Consider the following 17,293-nt stretch of genomic DNA (forward strand, 5'->3'; position numbering starts at 1 on the left):
TATAGTCAATTCCTAATTTATTTATAACAAAAATATGATAAACCATATTATTATAATACTTATTTATTATTAAACAGTAGTGGCAGTTAAACAATAGTAAACATTCAGCTTAAATAGTTTCTTATAGGAAATAGAGTTATAAGTAATTATATTAAGTATTCAGTAAATTTGAATTTTAAGTGTCTACTATAGTCTACACAATTTATACACTTTTCAATTTCAAAACATTATTTTAAGTTTGAAGAATAAACAACTTCAATCTTAACTAGTAAATGTTTTTTAAACGCAGTAACACGTCATACTAGTTTCTAATTTAGTGCAATTCTACATTAAAAATCTATTTACAAAAAATATTAAATTTCTTTAAACTCATAAAGTCATAAACTTAAATTAGTTTAGAAAAGAAAAAATGTCTAATTATTTACTAAACATCTAAATATTTATTTAATTTAAAAGTTTTTAGTTTTTATATAAAATAATGGTCTTATTGTGAGTAAAATATAAGTATCTATGTGTTAAAAAATATGTAGGTATATTATAAAAACATGATTACATAATAACACAAGTTTTTTTTAAAAAAAACCATTAGTTTTGAATAACAAATTTTCAGAATAATTTATTTTTACCTTTCCCTTTTAGTATACAATCTTTAAACAGAATACTTAAATTACAATATGTAAAATATAATAATATATTTATTATAACTTTTAATATTATTGCGAATTATATACGTATTTTAATTTGTGTATACGTTTAGATTAAACTCACTCAGACTCAATAAAAAAAATTTGGGCCTATTATATTTCCTTGAGTAGTTCAATATTATTATTTAATAGTTGTCGTATTACCTATATAATATGTACCCATATAATAAATTGCTAGTTATAAGGCTTCTCTACAATAAAATTAATGATATTTAAAGAGAATACTATTTTTTTATAGGTATAAAATATATAATTTTTTTTTTTACTTTGGAATCGATTAATAAGCAGGTATAATATTGTAATATTATATATTTTTTTTAGAAAAAAAAAACCAATAAAAGAGTGCGTTTGAAATTTTGTTAATGTACAATGTATATGATAAATGGTAAATTGGGGTACATCGATATTTTATAAAATTAAGCTTAAATTATTAAAAAATCAATTTATATGGAGATCCTGTGGTGTGAAAAATTCGTAAGCGATTTTTATTAAAATTATGCTGTGTGGATACTAAATAGAGCAAGATAAACAAATCTAATAATGCACGTTATTAAGTTTGTTGAAAATAATAAACGTATCACGTTGAGTTTTTTTACTGTTAGTCCGGACCATTCGATGTTAGGGTTCTATAGTAATAAACATTAAACAACACGCATCAGTCAAAAAAACAAAAATAGACACCAACGTAGCTGGCTTGCGTTTCGTTGACCTACACACATGGTTATTCTACTAAATGTGTAATAGATTCGTGTGTGTGTGTGTGTGTGTATATATGTATGCGTGTGCGTAGACATAGCAACTATATCTTAATTGTTTTTTGTTTCGTGGGAAACATAGTTAAATACTCAAATAAGCCTCATTCAGTTACCTATTTATTTTTTTTACAATACGCCATCTAAAAAGTACAACCGCTACAAACTAACTTTCATTCTAGCACACTCGTTAGCTATTTAATACTTTAATTTTATACTTATATATAAAAATGTAATGAATTATAGTTTAACAGACGTTTTTTAATTTTTTTTTTATGCATACATTGTTAATTAATTACAAGTAAGTACCTAGTATATAAAAATTAAAAAATGCATAGTATATTATTTGTATACCTACCTAAATATTATTATAAACAGTAATTTGTAAGAAAATAAATAATATTATGTTATGATTTGAATAAGACAATTTTTAAATTCGAATAGCTTAACAAAAACGTTGGATTTTTTGATAGTAAACATTTTATATAGTACTTCTAATTTAAATATATTTTATTACATTGACAGCTACCTCACTGGCCCATCTATACTCTAATACTCACTTATTTAATTGTTTTACATACATATTTTATAATTGATTAAAAAAGGAAAAATAAATTATACATGTTGGAGTATTTAAATAAAATAACTGAAAATGATTTGTTATTAAGTAATTATTTATATAACTTATGTATATAAAGGTATACACGAATAATTTTAATTACCATTAAATATAATAATATGATATGTTTAAGTAGTTGCCTAATTGTTATTTTAAAGGAGTTATAATATAGTAAAATGATCCGTTTTAGGAAAATATATTATATTGTATGAGTAAGTACATACTTACTCATACAAAACGCAGAAACGTACATTAAAATTATTAGTATGAATAATTATTTATTTATTTTTATAAGATAAAATAAATGATAAAATTTAATTTCTAAAAAGAATATTGTATTAGTGCCGTATTTATTGTAAATATAATATATTCAACAAAAACTGTTGATATGAAAAATAATTCACGTATCAAATAAGTATGCTATTCACATTAGGTACATAAAAAAATAGTTAAAACTTGTAATTTCACATCAAATAGAAAAAATAATTAAGTTTTATGAATGCTGTTTTTAATGGTTTTATTTTACAAAAAAGTAGTTCAACTTCAAGTTTAATTTAGTGGTTTATTTTTTTTCTGAATTAGGTATTAATAAATAATAATGTATGTAAGGAATGCTTTTACTATTAATAAACATATATCTATACACACACATATATTTGATGAAATACAGATCATTGGTAACTATAATAACCAATATTATACTACTTTTTCATAGATATCTATAAAAATCTGAAAATTCAATTTTGTATACATATTATGTATATTATTATACCTACATGTATATTACATACAGTAAATCGAGAACATACCTACTATAAAAAATATACATTTTAAATTATATAAGATAAATTAAAATTAAATTTTACCTTTAAAGGGTAAATTTATAAAAATTACAAATCAACTTGTATATTATTCAATAATAATAATATTTAAAACTAATTAAAAATATGAACGCATAATGTAAAATCATATAATTAAATAATAATAATTAATAACTGGTTTTATTATATTTCATATTTTGTATAATGTAATGGTTAATTGTATGATAAATGGAAAATTAAAACAATTATATTTTTGTGGGCGTTTATTGACTATTGTTTCTATACTTATTTAATTAATAATTACTAGTATTTTAAACTGAGTAAACATTCAGTGTAGAATTTAAATTTAAGCAACTATTAGGCGCGTAGGTATCATGAATTTATAATTTTGTAGTCTATTCTAAATTCGATTTTTTAAATTACTGTAGTTTCTTTCTTTTTATACTATTATTTTTAATATCTCTACTATTATAATTAATATTAGTGAATCGTATATTTATTAGTAGTAGCCAATAGGTTAATAAAATTATTTTAAAATTTAATTAATATAAATTATTTTAAGTTGAACTATTGATATATATTTTAAAACTACTTATTTAAAAAAATATTTTTTGGTTTAAACGCAAATATTATAAATTATTAATATAAATATAATCATAAATAAATATTATTATTATTATAAATTGTTATATACATCAACAATTTAAATTATTGATTTATTGTGTGTGATCAAAATATTTTTTATATTCTTAGGTCTCCTAGATATTTTTTTTTATTCAAACTCACATTGATTAAGCTAAATTTTATAAGATACACGATTACATTTATTGTTGTATTACTGAAACTATAGAGCACGATATTTTATTATAATTATTTTCTCATGGAAGCAAAGGTGAAAGTAATGTAAAATAAAATTATGTATGGTACCAATTTTAAAATGTAATTTCATTATTTATATAAAATAATTATTATTGTTATTGCTTAAATTGAAAAATATAGTGTACCGCTAAAGAATTTATGTTTCTTTTAAGTGTATAATGCTATATAATTAGTAAAATGTATTAGAACATGCTAAATTGCTGAAATATCATTAAAGTTTTTGAGGGCGAATAGGGTTCTCTCAGTACAACGTGTATATTATCTAAATCAGACTAATCGAACTTAAATTGCTTATGTAGGTAGTATTTTACATGTTAGTAACTTCATAATCATTGTTCAATTGTTGAATATTATTTTCAACTTCGCAAAATATAATAGCAAGATAATGTTAAATATTATTATTGGTAGGTACCCAGTTTTTCATATAAATATAAATTTTGAACATCTTTGAATACATGTTTATGTTATTAATTATAATAAATTTAAATAAGGATTAAGTATGCCGCGATTCTACAAACTGAGTCGTGTTCTTATGATTGTATGATATACCTAACTGTTATTATTCTTAAAACAAGTATTATATCGTGTTCAAATAGTAAATAATACGTGTATCATTTTAAATAATCGTAGATATAAATAGCCTATTGGCTAGGAATATCTATTTTGTTATTAGTTAAAAAATAACTATAATAATAGGTATATAATATTATATATCAATATACCAATAAATGAGTATATTAAAATAGTTAAAATGTCTCTAATAAAAATAAAAATTTAATAAAATTTCAAAATTATGTTTAATAATAAATTATTAATTATAATTGCATACTAGTTGAACATTTTTGTATAATATATGTCTATTAATATCAGGTTAGTTTGTATTCAAATTTTCGTTAGTAATTGGATTTCTACTTATGAAATTGACCACTTTTCATTTACAATAAAAAACAAGTTTGCAATTTTCTTTTATTCTTTACTTAGCTTTATGTTTTAACACGTTTGTTTTTACACAGTCAATCAAATAGTGAAATAATATATAAGTTAAATGTTTATTAATAGGAAATTGGATAATTTTTTTTAAATAGATATTACTTAAAACTGCTTATTTTAGATATAGAATTAAAATCTTACCAGTAGTATATTTTTTGTTAATAAATAAAACATGTTGTTTGCTTCATACCATCATGTGAACTGTGTAAACTGTCATCAAAATCTACATAATACTGATTACTGACACTAAACCATATTAATTTACCCTGCGGTTTGCTTTTGACTTCTACCTGATCGGATAAAGTTATCACCGTAAACCGCTACAATAACAAAAACTACTTTTTTTGTCCCTTTGATTAGTCAACTCCATAGGTGAGTAAAAACTGTGTGGTGAAAATATACTGACATTCCCTAGATCCTCTCTTCGTCGTCAATGAAAAATGTTGACTTATACATTTAAGGCTCGATCACACACAACATTATATCATTTACAAATATAATAATATATTATGTTATTATGTTATTGTATATATACTATTGTATGTATTTTACGCTAGAAAAAGTATCTATATAATAGTATATTATATATGTATGGTCAGCTGTGCGCGCCGACGTGGGAGGGCCGCGCGGTCGATGACAAAAATGAAATGTTATCGGGAGGGCTCACGATTTTAAAACCTCAAAAGAATGTTAATACTCCGAAACGTTTATGGTCCGGTGCAATATTTTTATTTCTACCGCGGTGTCCATAAAAAACACACATACACACAAGCGCACGCTGCACCGGTGTGTAAGCCGGTGCACGGCGGGACAGTGTGAAAGAGAGGACGGAACGTAATAATGTATAATGACTGTTTTATTTCGAACGCGCGGAGGAGACATTAACGCGTCTTGTCTATATATCGCCGCACCGCACGCTGGTTAACCCTCTCTGAACTGCTCCGGTCCATTGCACAGTCAATTTAACGCAATGAATACGATGACCGTCTTATAATAATAATAATAATGATAATAATGATGACACCGGTCTGTCGTACTTCTACCTATATAATGTATATGTATATTATTATAGTTATAGTCTTCGTTAGTCTCAACGGGTGTTGTTTTCTGCTGCCGCTATCGATAGTTAATATTATGTCCTTGTGGCGCGCGCCACCGACGAAGACGATTACCGTTCATCTATAGCCGTCGTAAAATACGACCAATTTAACAAATTTACACACATATGCGCGTAGTATTTTTTTTTTTATTACCATTACGTTTTTAAACCTGTAAATAAATGCGACGAATTTGTGCCGGTGGTCGTTATTAGCGGTAATTTTCCTTGACAAAATAATGGGACTACTTTTGCGATTAAGTCTTTTTGGTTTTATTATAGGATTTACCACGTAACATTCGTACATGTATACATATTTGATTGTTTTTACGTTAAACTGTCGAGAAATTACGTGTTTTGTAGAATGTTTGCAAGTTAGCGTGGTACATGGCCACACAACTATATATAATTTTATCGATTACTTGAATAAAATAACGACTCAAATTACTCATTAGGTTAGCTAATACAATTTCCAGAAACCTCATGAATATTTTATATTTTTAAATTAAAATTATAGAAATAATTTTAAATATATTTTTATAGCAATAATTATTAATTCATTTAAATTGTTAAATTGTTTAAATAAAGTTGTATATTTATTTTTGATTTTAATGAATTTAACACGGTTATTATTTTGAAAAACAGTTATAAGCTGTTTAAAAATCTGAATAAGAAAATTGGTTTTACTTTTAAAATTGTCAAATTATAATTATTTTAGTAATGTATGTACCTATGTATTTCTTTGAATTATTATCATGCTAAAAATATATCCTATCATTGGCGTGTTAATCAATGATTTTAAGCTTAAATATTTACTTGTTTTAAATTAAAATATATTATTACGGTTCTAAGTGCATCTTGCAAACGATCTCTCGCAATGGTCTATCGAGTATCGATGTTTTATTTTACTTTGAATTCCTAACCGCCCGAAGGTTTTCGTGCATTTGATTTTTTTTTCATTCCAACAGTCGATGAAACGTGTATTCTTCACGGTTCACTAATCATTTTTAAATTACATACACAAAGCGCGGGACGGTATGTACTCAGTTGGCTACCCATAAGCGAGCGAGACACTAAATCTCAAAAAAAGAAGTAATAATAATAATATTATTGGTTCACCAAACCTACTGCTTCAAAATCCTTGAATTTCCGGTTAAAGACCCGATGATTTCTGGTTCAATAGACCTCAATCTTTCTTAGTGATGGACTGTCAAAAATTACAATTTAAATCTCATACAAGTTTACAATAGGTTTATATTATGCATAAAATATTAGTATTATAGCAGTATCGTGTAATAATGTTATAGGCACGATAATAGCAGGATGTGGCCATATATACGAAAAACAGAGAGCGTTGCAGAACTTAAAATGAAATTCACCGGTAACCAAAATGTCAAAAACGGCATTGGGGTTTCGGGCAAACCAACTAGGATACCGCAGACGAGCACAAGTATTACGGAAACAAAAAATGGTGTGAAGCAGAAAATTCCGATTGTAAACTCCAAAAAAGTAAGTGTCTATATTATTATTTATTTCTAAATTACATATTTAAGTTATAAAGTAATTTTACATTTTATTCTAATTGAAATTAACTATTACACAATAATACTATAAAATTATTAATAATAAATAGAATAAAAATAATAAATTTATACCTATAAAACTATTTTATTATAATTGAGGAAAACTTGAGAATTTTAATAAATATTATTGTAGGTAATATTAATAAATGATTTTTAAACAATATTGTATTATATTATTCTCGTGAAGGAATATAATAAAACAAATTTAAGCAATACAATAATAGGTAAAAGAAAAATATGTATTATTGCTACAAATTTGAAATTTAAACAGATATGGTATATGATTTTTAAATAATTTGTGTTTTTATTATCTAGAAAAATTAAGAAAACCTATGATATTTATTTGAAATTTGTAAATAATTCCTTAGTGATATTTTTATATTTTTAGTTGGCATTACGATATTTGATTATATTATGAGAAAACAATTTTTTCCATAGTGTTTTATAATTATTAATTAAGTTCATGATTGAGTTAATAATCAAAATACTAATGAACATTGAAAATATATAAAATTATTTGATTAAAAAATAATAATAATACCTAATAATCCACAAGTATAATTCTAATAAACTTCGTTTTTATTGATAAATATTATAATATATTTAAATGTTCCTAAAGACAATATATATTGCAAAATTATTTTATAATTAGAATTTCTAGTTCTTCCATAGACATTTCCATATCTGTTTTATACTCATATTTTCATTGTAACAAAGATAGTCAGGGATATAATGCAGTACCAATTTTATTGGCATTAAAAATATTTTATAATATTTGATCACGAAAAACAAGAGGCGCACTAGCGGCCATCGACCGGTTGTAACACAGTGACCGGTTCTATCTGGTTTTAATGGTACATACACATACAGATCCAAGACAAGATACGCAATACATAATATATATGTATAGTGTATACGTATAGTATAGTATATGAACGTATTCATGTTATTCCGTTTACTTCCGGTTCCAATTCCCATTTCGTTAGTAAAAGACAAAAAAGCGAAATAGAAGATTCTGAATGCTAAGCACATTGTATACGGAATACATAATGGCTTAATATCTCGATTTATTCTATGTTTAAAATGTATAGGTATATTCATTTAAATATGTTAACTACATTGTCAAACTTATCAAAAAATATTAATTTAGACATTATGGTAATATGCGAGTATGCGACCCATGGTATCATTTTTACTGCGACTAATATTGTTCATAAAATACAAAATATTATTAGATACATTATATTAAATCCCAACCGGGAGTTGATAAATCAATTACTTTATTTTTTTTTTTAATTAAAAAAATGATAAAGTAACACCACTTTTTTGATTACCGATGCTAAGTGATTCAGTGAATATATATGACAATAGTAAATAATCTAGAAGATATAAACGAGGAGATGACGTTATAAATCATTTACTTATCTCTACTCTTGTACATAAATAATCAAATAGAGTATGTGCAGAAGTATACACATTTCAATGAATTGTTTTAAAATTGAATAAAATATAAAGTATACAGTAATGTATCCAAAATGATTAGTTTAATTAAATTGATTAATTTAACAAATTTGATTATTATTATTATTAAATTTAGTATAGTATATTATAGACAGACTTAAAACATTTTATTTTAATATTATAACTTTTATTGTAGTATTCTTTTTATCTATCAATTTGTATTTAAATACAAGAATTATTATAGCTATAAATAAATAAGCACTTACAGTGAAGAGTATTTAAAATATATCCTTTGGTAATTTACGTATTTTAAACAGCTTGTTTTATTTTATATTCTTGTAATGTTTTGATAAAGATACTCATATAGTTTAAGATATTGAGCATAGGAAGTATAATGAATAATCAGTAAGTGAATTAAATTATTATACAGTACTCAAGTATAATACAAGTTATTAATTTATATTATCATAGGTGTAATTTTATGTGTTGTATAAAAAATTAGAATACATTTTTAAAAATATTTAAACGAATTACGTTCAATTTCTAAAAATTTCCTTTTAAACAATGTATATTATTATTAGTCCCTGAATTTATAACAGGTTTTGACAGCTGACGAAAGTATAAGAGTTGAGTTCCATCAAACCGACCTCCCTTGGCGATTAATAATCTTCAACCGTTTTTTATTTATTTATCTGTGCTGAATCGTCTGAAAAAAAAAACGGTGCCCTGACTATAGTGTAATATGTAAATTATGACCATTAAGACATCGGTAATGTACTTTCGTACCGTGTGAACCAAGTATAGGCTGTCGTCAATCAGTCCGTACAAGTGTGGTCCCTGGTTACACTAACGTGTATTGGTTTACTCCATAAGTGTTTTGATAACCGGTATTTGCTCTGTTTCCAAAAGTAATTGTAGAGTAATCACCTATTTTTTACACTTTATATGCAAATTTTGTCATGTTGATAGGTATTGGTAATTTGTTACATTATTCCAAGAATAAATAAAACAAAAATTCTACCTAATACGAAAAATTAAATCGAAGTTTTAACAATATTTAAAATGAACGTAGTATCGTATGTATCTTATTGTATGTAACTGGTTTTGAATTAGAATTCGTATTAAGACATTAATGACACGTTTTTCTATAAAATGTTTAAGATACAGTAGTTAATTTTTTTTTCTTGTATATAATTTAACTTAAAATTCTGAGCTAAGAGTTGAATGTATTGATTATACAATGATGTGTGGTTTTTGTACATTGTATAATATATAATATGTATATATATTATATATTTGTAATTGTCATTATCGTTATGAACAGTAAAATGGTTCAATCATTAAGTTTGATGGTGGTTTGGTTTTTGGTATTAAATTAGATCGTTGGTGTTAAGTACGTATTTTGAGGTGTTAAAACTATCAACAAAATTAACAGTTACTTTTCAAAATAATCGGTTCAAATATAAATAATTAGAAAAAAATATTTTCAACATCAATTTTTTTTAAAAATGTAATTTACACCGTAGACTTCAATGATTTTAAAAATATTCATATTAAAATTGTACAGACGTAATTCAATTTTAAAAATACTTTGGTTCTTTTAGTGAAATTCAGACATTTCAAATTTTCGTTGTTTTTTAGTTTTATTTTGTTTTGTAGGTATATGATGAAAAAAGGTTTTTGTTAATTTAATTAAAAAGTTTGGCGTAAGACTAAATCAATTTTTTATTAATTTTTGAAATCAAGATCACGAAAATTGCAAATTATTTTATCGTTAAAATTTAATACCAAGTTCCATATCAGTCTTAGAGTATTTTAAAAATATCGATAATTTTATGAATGATTTATGTTTTGAAATTTAACTGTTCCCTTATGGTCCACTCAATGGCGAGATACACTCGGACGTAGTAAATCACATTATATTATTATAGTAAACAGTAAATTTATTTTCTAGCTTTAAAATATATTTTTAACTATTTAGTTAATACCTACTATTTACGTTCTAGATAATCTGAAATGGAAATCTATATAATATTTTGATAGTAGTATATATTAGTGTAGTTCTGTAATATTATTATGTTTGATATAAATTCAAATCACATCCAAACTATATAAAAATGAATATTCATACAGTCAAAAAGTTACTGAAACAACGTTATAACCGTTTTGTTTGTTAGGATAGGTTCCTAGTGAGTTAACCACTATAAACGCAATTAATAAACGGAGCATGCTAAAACAACGGTATCTTACGAACACATTTGAAATTTGTTAAGCTACCGGCACATGGTCTCGGTCATAACACTTACGCAAAATTACTTACCGTTAAACGTGCACACAACAATGTTATTGCTATTATTTTGTAATTCATAATTCATTTTATATACTTAAAAATACAACTTCCAGAATTACAATGGCAATTTATGCATATAACGATAACGGCGCCATGTATACATTGAATATTGTATTCAATTGTTACATTCAATATGTAGACATGTAGTACATGCCATAGGGAGTATCTAAATGATATTATTAAAATCATAATTTACATGGGAAATGAACAAAGTTCATCTTTTCTTTGCGTCCGTCCCATAAATTTTAGATCTTATAGTAACATACCGAAAATAATGGTATCCACATATCTAGGTAGGTATAACTAATTTTAAGACGTTACGTTGGTGGTCCACTATGCATGCATAATAACATGTAGGCCTGTTCTGATTATAGCCCACGGGATGAAACAATAATAATCAACCATTGATACAAACTTTTGTGATCTGCTCGCTATTCACCATTTATAATATTGTTCATCTAAAAGAAAAGAAATATTATAATTATTTTCTACACCTACCTCAGCCATGGGATTCTTAAGTTTAAATATTCTAAATCAAAGTTTTTTTTCAATTCTATTTTATTATTAGCATTTGTTTAATTATACGAGATAATATTTGACATTATTAATATATTAACCTAATTAAATTTAATATAATAACAAATAATATTGATAATAATATTAGATAACAGACATTAAATCAGTTTTTTTGTTTAGAGCCATCTCGTATATTTTACTTAAAAATATTCAATAAAATATTTTAATAATAATATACTGTTATTATAGGCTATGAAAATAACAACGATTATTATCATTCTGTTAATTACATTTTTGCTTATCCCTGGAAAAAACAAAATGTTTGTAATATATTTAGAACTAACGCCTATTTAATATTAAACTATAAACTTTTATTTCGTGGTTGAAAAAAAGCTTAGATAATTTGTATAATAGCTGCATTGAAAAATATTTGAAGATATTTGTCGTTGAATAAACAAATAGTTAAGTAGGTTTATCTATAAAAAAATGAATTTTTAAATTAAAAAACCAATTAATACTATGACGTATTTATCTAATATTATTAAAACGTTAAATTAAAAGTTTTATGTTATAAACTTTAAATCATATTATTTACCACATACTAAGGACAGTACTTATACTATATAGTATTATTTATGTTTCTGATTAATTGCGTAATCCATATGATACAATCAATAATCAGTATTTATATTTTATTATTAATTCAATAAACTTAAATTCACGAATTCCACATCAACTTTAAATCTAAACTCAAGTTTAGGGTAAAATAGTTACCTATATTATTGTTCAATATTTCAAACGAAAAATATACAAAAATATAAAATTATTTTTTATTTAATCATGCATTATTAAATTACCATAACAATTTTTTTATTTAGCTTAAAGTCTATAACTTGAATAAATAAATGTCTGAGACAATATGGTTAGTGTAGTGAACTAGAGAAAAGTAGATTTAACTGTTTGTTTATTATTCTCTTTATTTTGTTCTCTCATCTAAACCCTAAGGAAATAGGGAACGTTTACATGCATATCCGCTTACATGCGAAAACGACCAACTCACGAACAATATGCTACATGTAAACGAGTGGGTATCGTGTATATGAATCTTGTTTAACAGTAACTCAGCCGTTGTAAGTACAAAACAGCAGCGCAGCGGGCCATAATATTGAAAATTAAATATCTTGTTGAATTTTTTTATTACATATTTACGTACAAAAAGTATGTTGCCAGTATGCAATTTAAAAAAAACCTAAATGATTTACTAAAGAAATTCCAAAAATAATAGCAGATAATCATACTGTAACTTGCTTTTTAAGCAAATAAAAATGTTTAATACCTATATAATAATTTTTAGTTTAAAATGTAACGTGTTAGTCAAGTATACTGTATAGTGTGTTTTAAGTTTAAATAACATTTTAAGTACATTGACCTTTTTATCAATTACAAAGACTTATTAAAAAATTTAAATAACTGAAAACATGCATGTATCGAAAACCCTAACGTTATACGTTATACTTAAAAGTCCTCTTATTTATAATCTTGAATGTAAAATACAATAAAGTTCTCTACATGTCTATTGCCGTTATTATTGTACAAAATTACGTTTGAAGTATAGTTATCGGGGTTAACTTATCGAATAAACTTTATTATTATAGTTCTTATATTTATTTAAAGTTTGAAAAATAATGCGTTTATTATTCTTACTAATTATCTTATTTTATACATCATAATACTAGATGGTACTACACCAATTACAATATAAGAATATATTATTTTACTTTTATATAATATAATAATTATTATCTATTTAACGAATTTTATTTTAGTTAGATACTCATAAATACATCTATTTGCATAGATACCTATTGTTTTTTTGAATGCATCATTTTTCTTAGGTATGTTTATTATCTCTAAACAGTCAACATTCACTATTATTTGTTATTTATTAATTAGACTAATTTTCTGAAATTCTGAACATGATAATATTATAAGGACATTTTAAATATAGGTAATATAGGTATATAAATACATTTCTTTTTCTATATAAAACGATTTATTCCATTTTATTGAGGCCTTAAATGTAGATCAAAAATAATTTAGATTTTACACTTCATCGCTATTTCTCAGTATTTATAATATACTATCATATAAGTACATTTAAATACGACCATGTCCTTACACCATAAAAAGATATTCATTTATTAAGTGTACAATTTATTTTACGACAACTAAATAAATCGTGGATGATAAAATTTCACTTCTGATATCGTTTTTCTAACATTATACCACCTATATTTAAATACTAAGTAATTTTTATACTCTAAATTTTCATGCATAACTTACATATTATTTATAGTTATATATTATAATAGCTTTGTGAAAGTTTAGATTGTTTAGAATAGAGAGTTTAGCATAAAAACAATCCTTTGACATCGTCGATCTAAATTGAAAATGTAATAAAAATGTATACTGTTAGCCATTGGTATAGTAACAGTATACCTATCATATAATATTCGTTCGTTAGGTTGTCAGATAGTTGGTGTCTGTTTTGTTATTAAGTATTTACTATAATATATAATACAAGTAACTGGCAGGTTTAATGTCAATGACTATTGACTAACGCCTTTGATTTAGTGATATTATAAAAAAATTGAAAACTGATCGTTAATAATAGTTATGCGAAGGAATTTATTATAAATTTATTACGTATTTAATTATTATTTTCAAATAAATTGCAATATTTCAATATAACAATATCATTTTCATTATTTGTTTTTTATAATGATTGAAAATGTGTCGTAAAAAATCAATAGGGTAGGACGGAGAAATTGATTGTTTTCAATTTTGATGATTTTGCGGAAGGTTGAGCCTCTAAAATATTTTATAATATTAACATTTCAAACCATCTTTATAGCCAACAAGAAAGTGATAGTATACATAAATACACCACTAAAAAACCCAAAAAATAATACTGAATTGTAAAAACAATGGCTTAATCACTTTGAGTTTATAAGTTACACAGTCATTTTGCTCAAGATGTTTAATACGTTATTGTATTATCTACACCACGAAACATTTGTTGACTCCAAAAAGTAAAAATACTCAACGAAACCACAAATTGATGTCGTTGAACCACAATATATATATAAACGATATAATAATGGTTTGTAAATGGAAGAGTCTGTGTGCTCGGTGTACAGAGCTGTGTCAATTTCCTTTCTTTTCGCCGCCGCCATATATCCAATGTGTATGTAGACGTCTGCACTGGGGTTATGATGGAGAACGATAGTCGGAGCAACAGGTGCTTTGCTAGTGCACTCAGTTCGGTCTCACGTTCCAACGGTGAAACGTGTTTTGATTGTTGCGTCTGTGCGCGTGTTCAGGAATAATGCCGGTGCCGTCGTTATCGGCTGAGTGTCGTCCGCAAGGCTTGTTATATATTTATTATTATTATTAATTTCTCATTGATACACCCACACCGTTCGATGGATCTTATAAACACACCACTTCATCTTGACGCCGCCATGCAGGTAAACAGACATTTTGAAACTTTTCTTGACGTGCATTCCAATAGACTTGAACGCTTGCAACTGCAGTTATTAGTGTTTTAGACCACAGATTTTGTTTTAAGGTTCTTTCTAACGTGTATTTAGGTGTTCAATATTCTTAAAAATATTCTACTTTCAGGAAAATATCTATAATTAATAACGAGTATTTAAACTTAATTTTACAAAATATCCAACATCCTAATAAAATAGCCGTTTTTATTAAAATTCAATAACGAACTTAATAAAAAAATAAAACATATGATAATATTTTAAAACAAGTTTTGACGGTATAATCAATTTAATTATCATATGAACTCTTGAAATTACTTTTATTTGTCTAATGTCATTAAAAAATTTATTTGTTTTTAGAATCATACTGATATTTATATATATACTGTATTTATTTACATCATTTGCACTGTATACACAAATTTCTCATATTTAAAATGGTTTTTAATCTAAAAACAACTCAGTTTTATGTGATAATAATAAAATTATTATTTTAATATTTTATTGGTACATACTTTAAAATTGATTTAAAATATTAAATAGCTATAAGTAGTCTACAGTTTTAAGTTTTAAATAGACATTGTATATAAGTTTTATATAAGTTGCAAAAATGAATGACAAAAATATAATAACGAATAGTTATTTAATATGCATACAAAAATATTATAAATAAAGATTAGGGAGAACCTGATTAAATTAAAATATGTATCTATATACATTTATGTTTTAATACTTATATTTTTAAATAACTATGGACTCAAAAAAATTAAAATTTAAGAATGAATAATGATATTATTAGTTATGAGTATTATTTTTTTTTTAATAAAACATTATGTATCTGATATTGTTAAATTTTATAATTAAAAATAGTTTTAGAATATAAATAATACCTACTAAAGAACAATAAAGTGTGATTTAATGTGATTTATACATTAATTATGCAAACTGCATTGCCGATAGCTGCATAGGTATTAAAATATCTATTAAAAATGTTAAAACATTTTTTAATTAAATCTTATATAATAAAGTAGGTAGGTAATTAATAAAATGAAATTATGTTTTTAACCATTATTTCTAATTACACGAGTTGATAGTTTTTTTTTTTTTTTTATCAAATAATGATAATAAAGGTTTAGTAAATTTCTACTAGAATTTTACAGCCAGTATCTCTCACGACTTTTATTAATTGGACAATGAAACAAATAAAAATATACTTAGCAACGAGTACCTATGTAACATACTAACATATTATACAATACACTTTTTACTTGTTGCCTTATTACCATAGTAGTTTGTGTAATGTGTTACTTATTTAAAAACAAATATAATTGATAATAATAATTTTTATTTAAATTGAAATAGCTCTGGTTTTATTTTCAATAAAAATCGTACTTCTGTTTGATTAAATATAACAATTTAAGCAAACGTTATACTAAATATTTGGTTTTCTAATTTAAATAGACTGCAATACAAAAAAAAAACGTAATAAAAATATTGCTGGTGACATATAAAGATTTAATAATTCAAAATAGAATTAACGTAATACAATAATAATAGCACAAGATTTTATTTTTAATAATCTACAAATGTTGCATCATAATATCAATTAGGTATACATTTTTTCAATAAATCATATGATAAGTTTATTTAACTTTAATTATCATATAATAATTATAAATGTCATTTCAAATTCTATAATTTAATAAAAAATTAAAAAATGTAATTTGTACTTGCAAATTGTGTAGATGAAAATGACTGAACTATCATAACAATATTAATAAAATTATTTACTAAAAAGTTATGATTTAAAGTCATATTGAAAACATAATTTTTCCATGATTGATTATAAGTGTATTTATTTTTTTTTTGAACTGAAACATTTATTTTATAATTTATTCAGTCCAGTAGATTACATTGGTATCTCTTAGAATGTGTTGTTAGTAAGTTTTATAGCGTAAAAAAACT

At 24.3% G+C, this 17,293-nt stretch overlaps 1 protein-coding gene across 6 annotated transcripts in view; it reads left to right on the top strand.

Moving 5' to 3' along the window:
• Window positions 1-17,293, top strand: part of LOC114124999 (major antigen) — a 47,200-nt gene that overhangs the window by 1,662 nt on the left and 28,245 nt on the right. For 2 of the 6 annotated variants that reach the window (XM_027988469.2, XM_027988468.2), the window contains exon 2: window positions 7,169-7,370. In XM_027988469.2, the coding sequence (XP_027844270.2) occupies window positions 7,185-7,370 (186 nt within the window). In that variant the 5' untranslated portion in view covers window positions 7,169-7,184. Of the gene's footprint in view, window positions 1-1,602; window positions 1,758-7,168; window positions 7,371-15,088; window positions 15,302-17,293 lie in introns of those variants that run through there. The other 4 variants (XM_050199763.1, XM_050199762.1, XM_050199760.1 and 1 more) reach the window with 4 other exon arrangements.

The sequence above is a fragment of the Aphis gossypii genome, chromosome 2 (assembly GCF_020184175.1).
Source record: "Aphis gossypii isolate Hap1 chromosome 2, ASM2018417v2, whole genome shotgun sequence".
Lineage (NCBI taxonomy): Eukaryota > Metazoa > Arthropoda > Insecta > Hemiptera > Aphididae > Aphis > Aphis gossypii.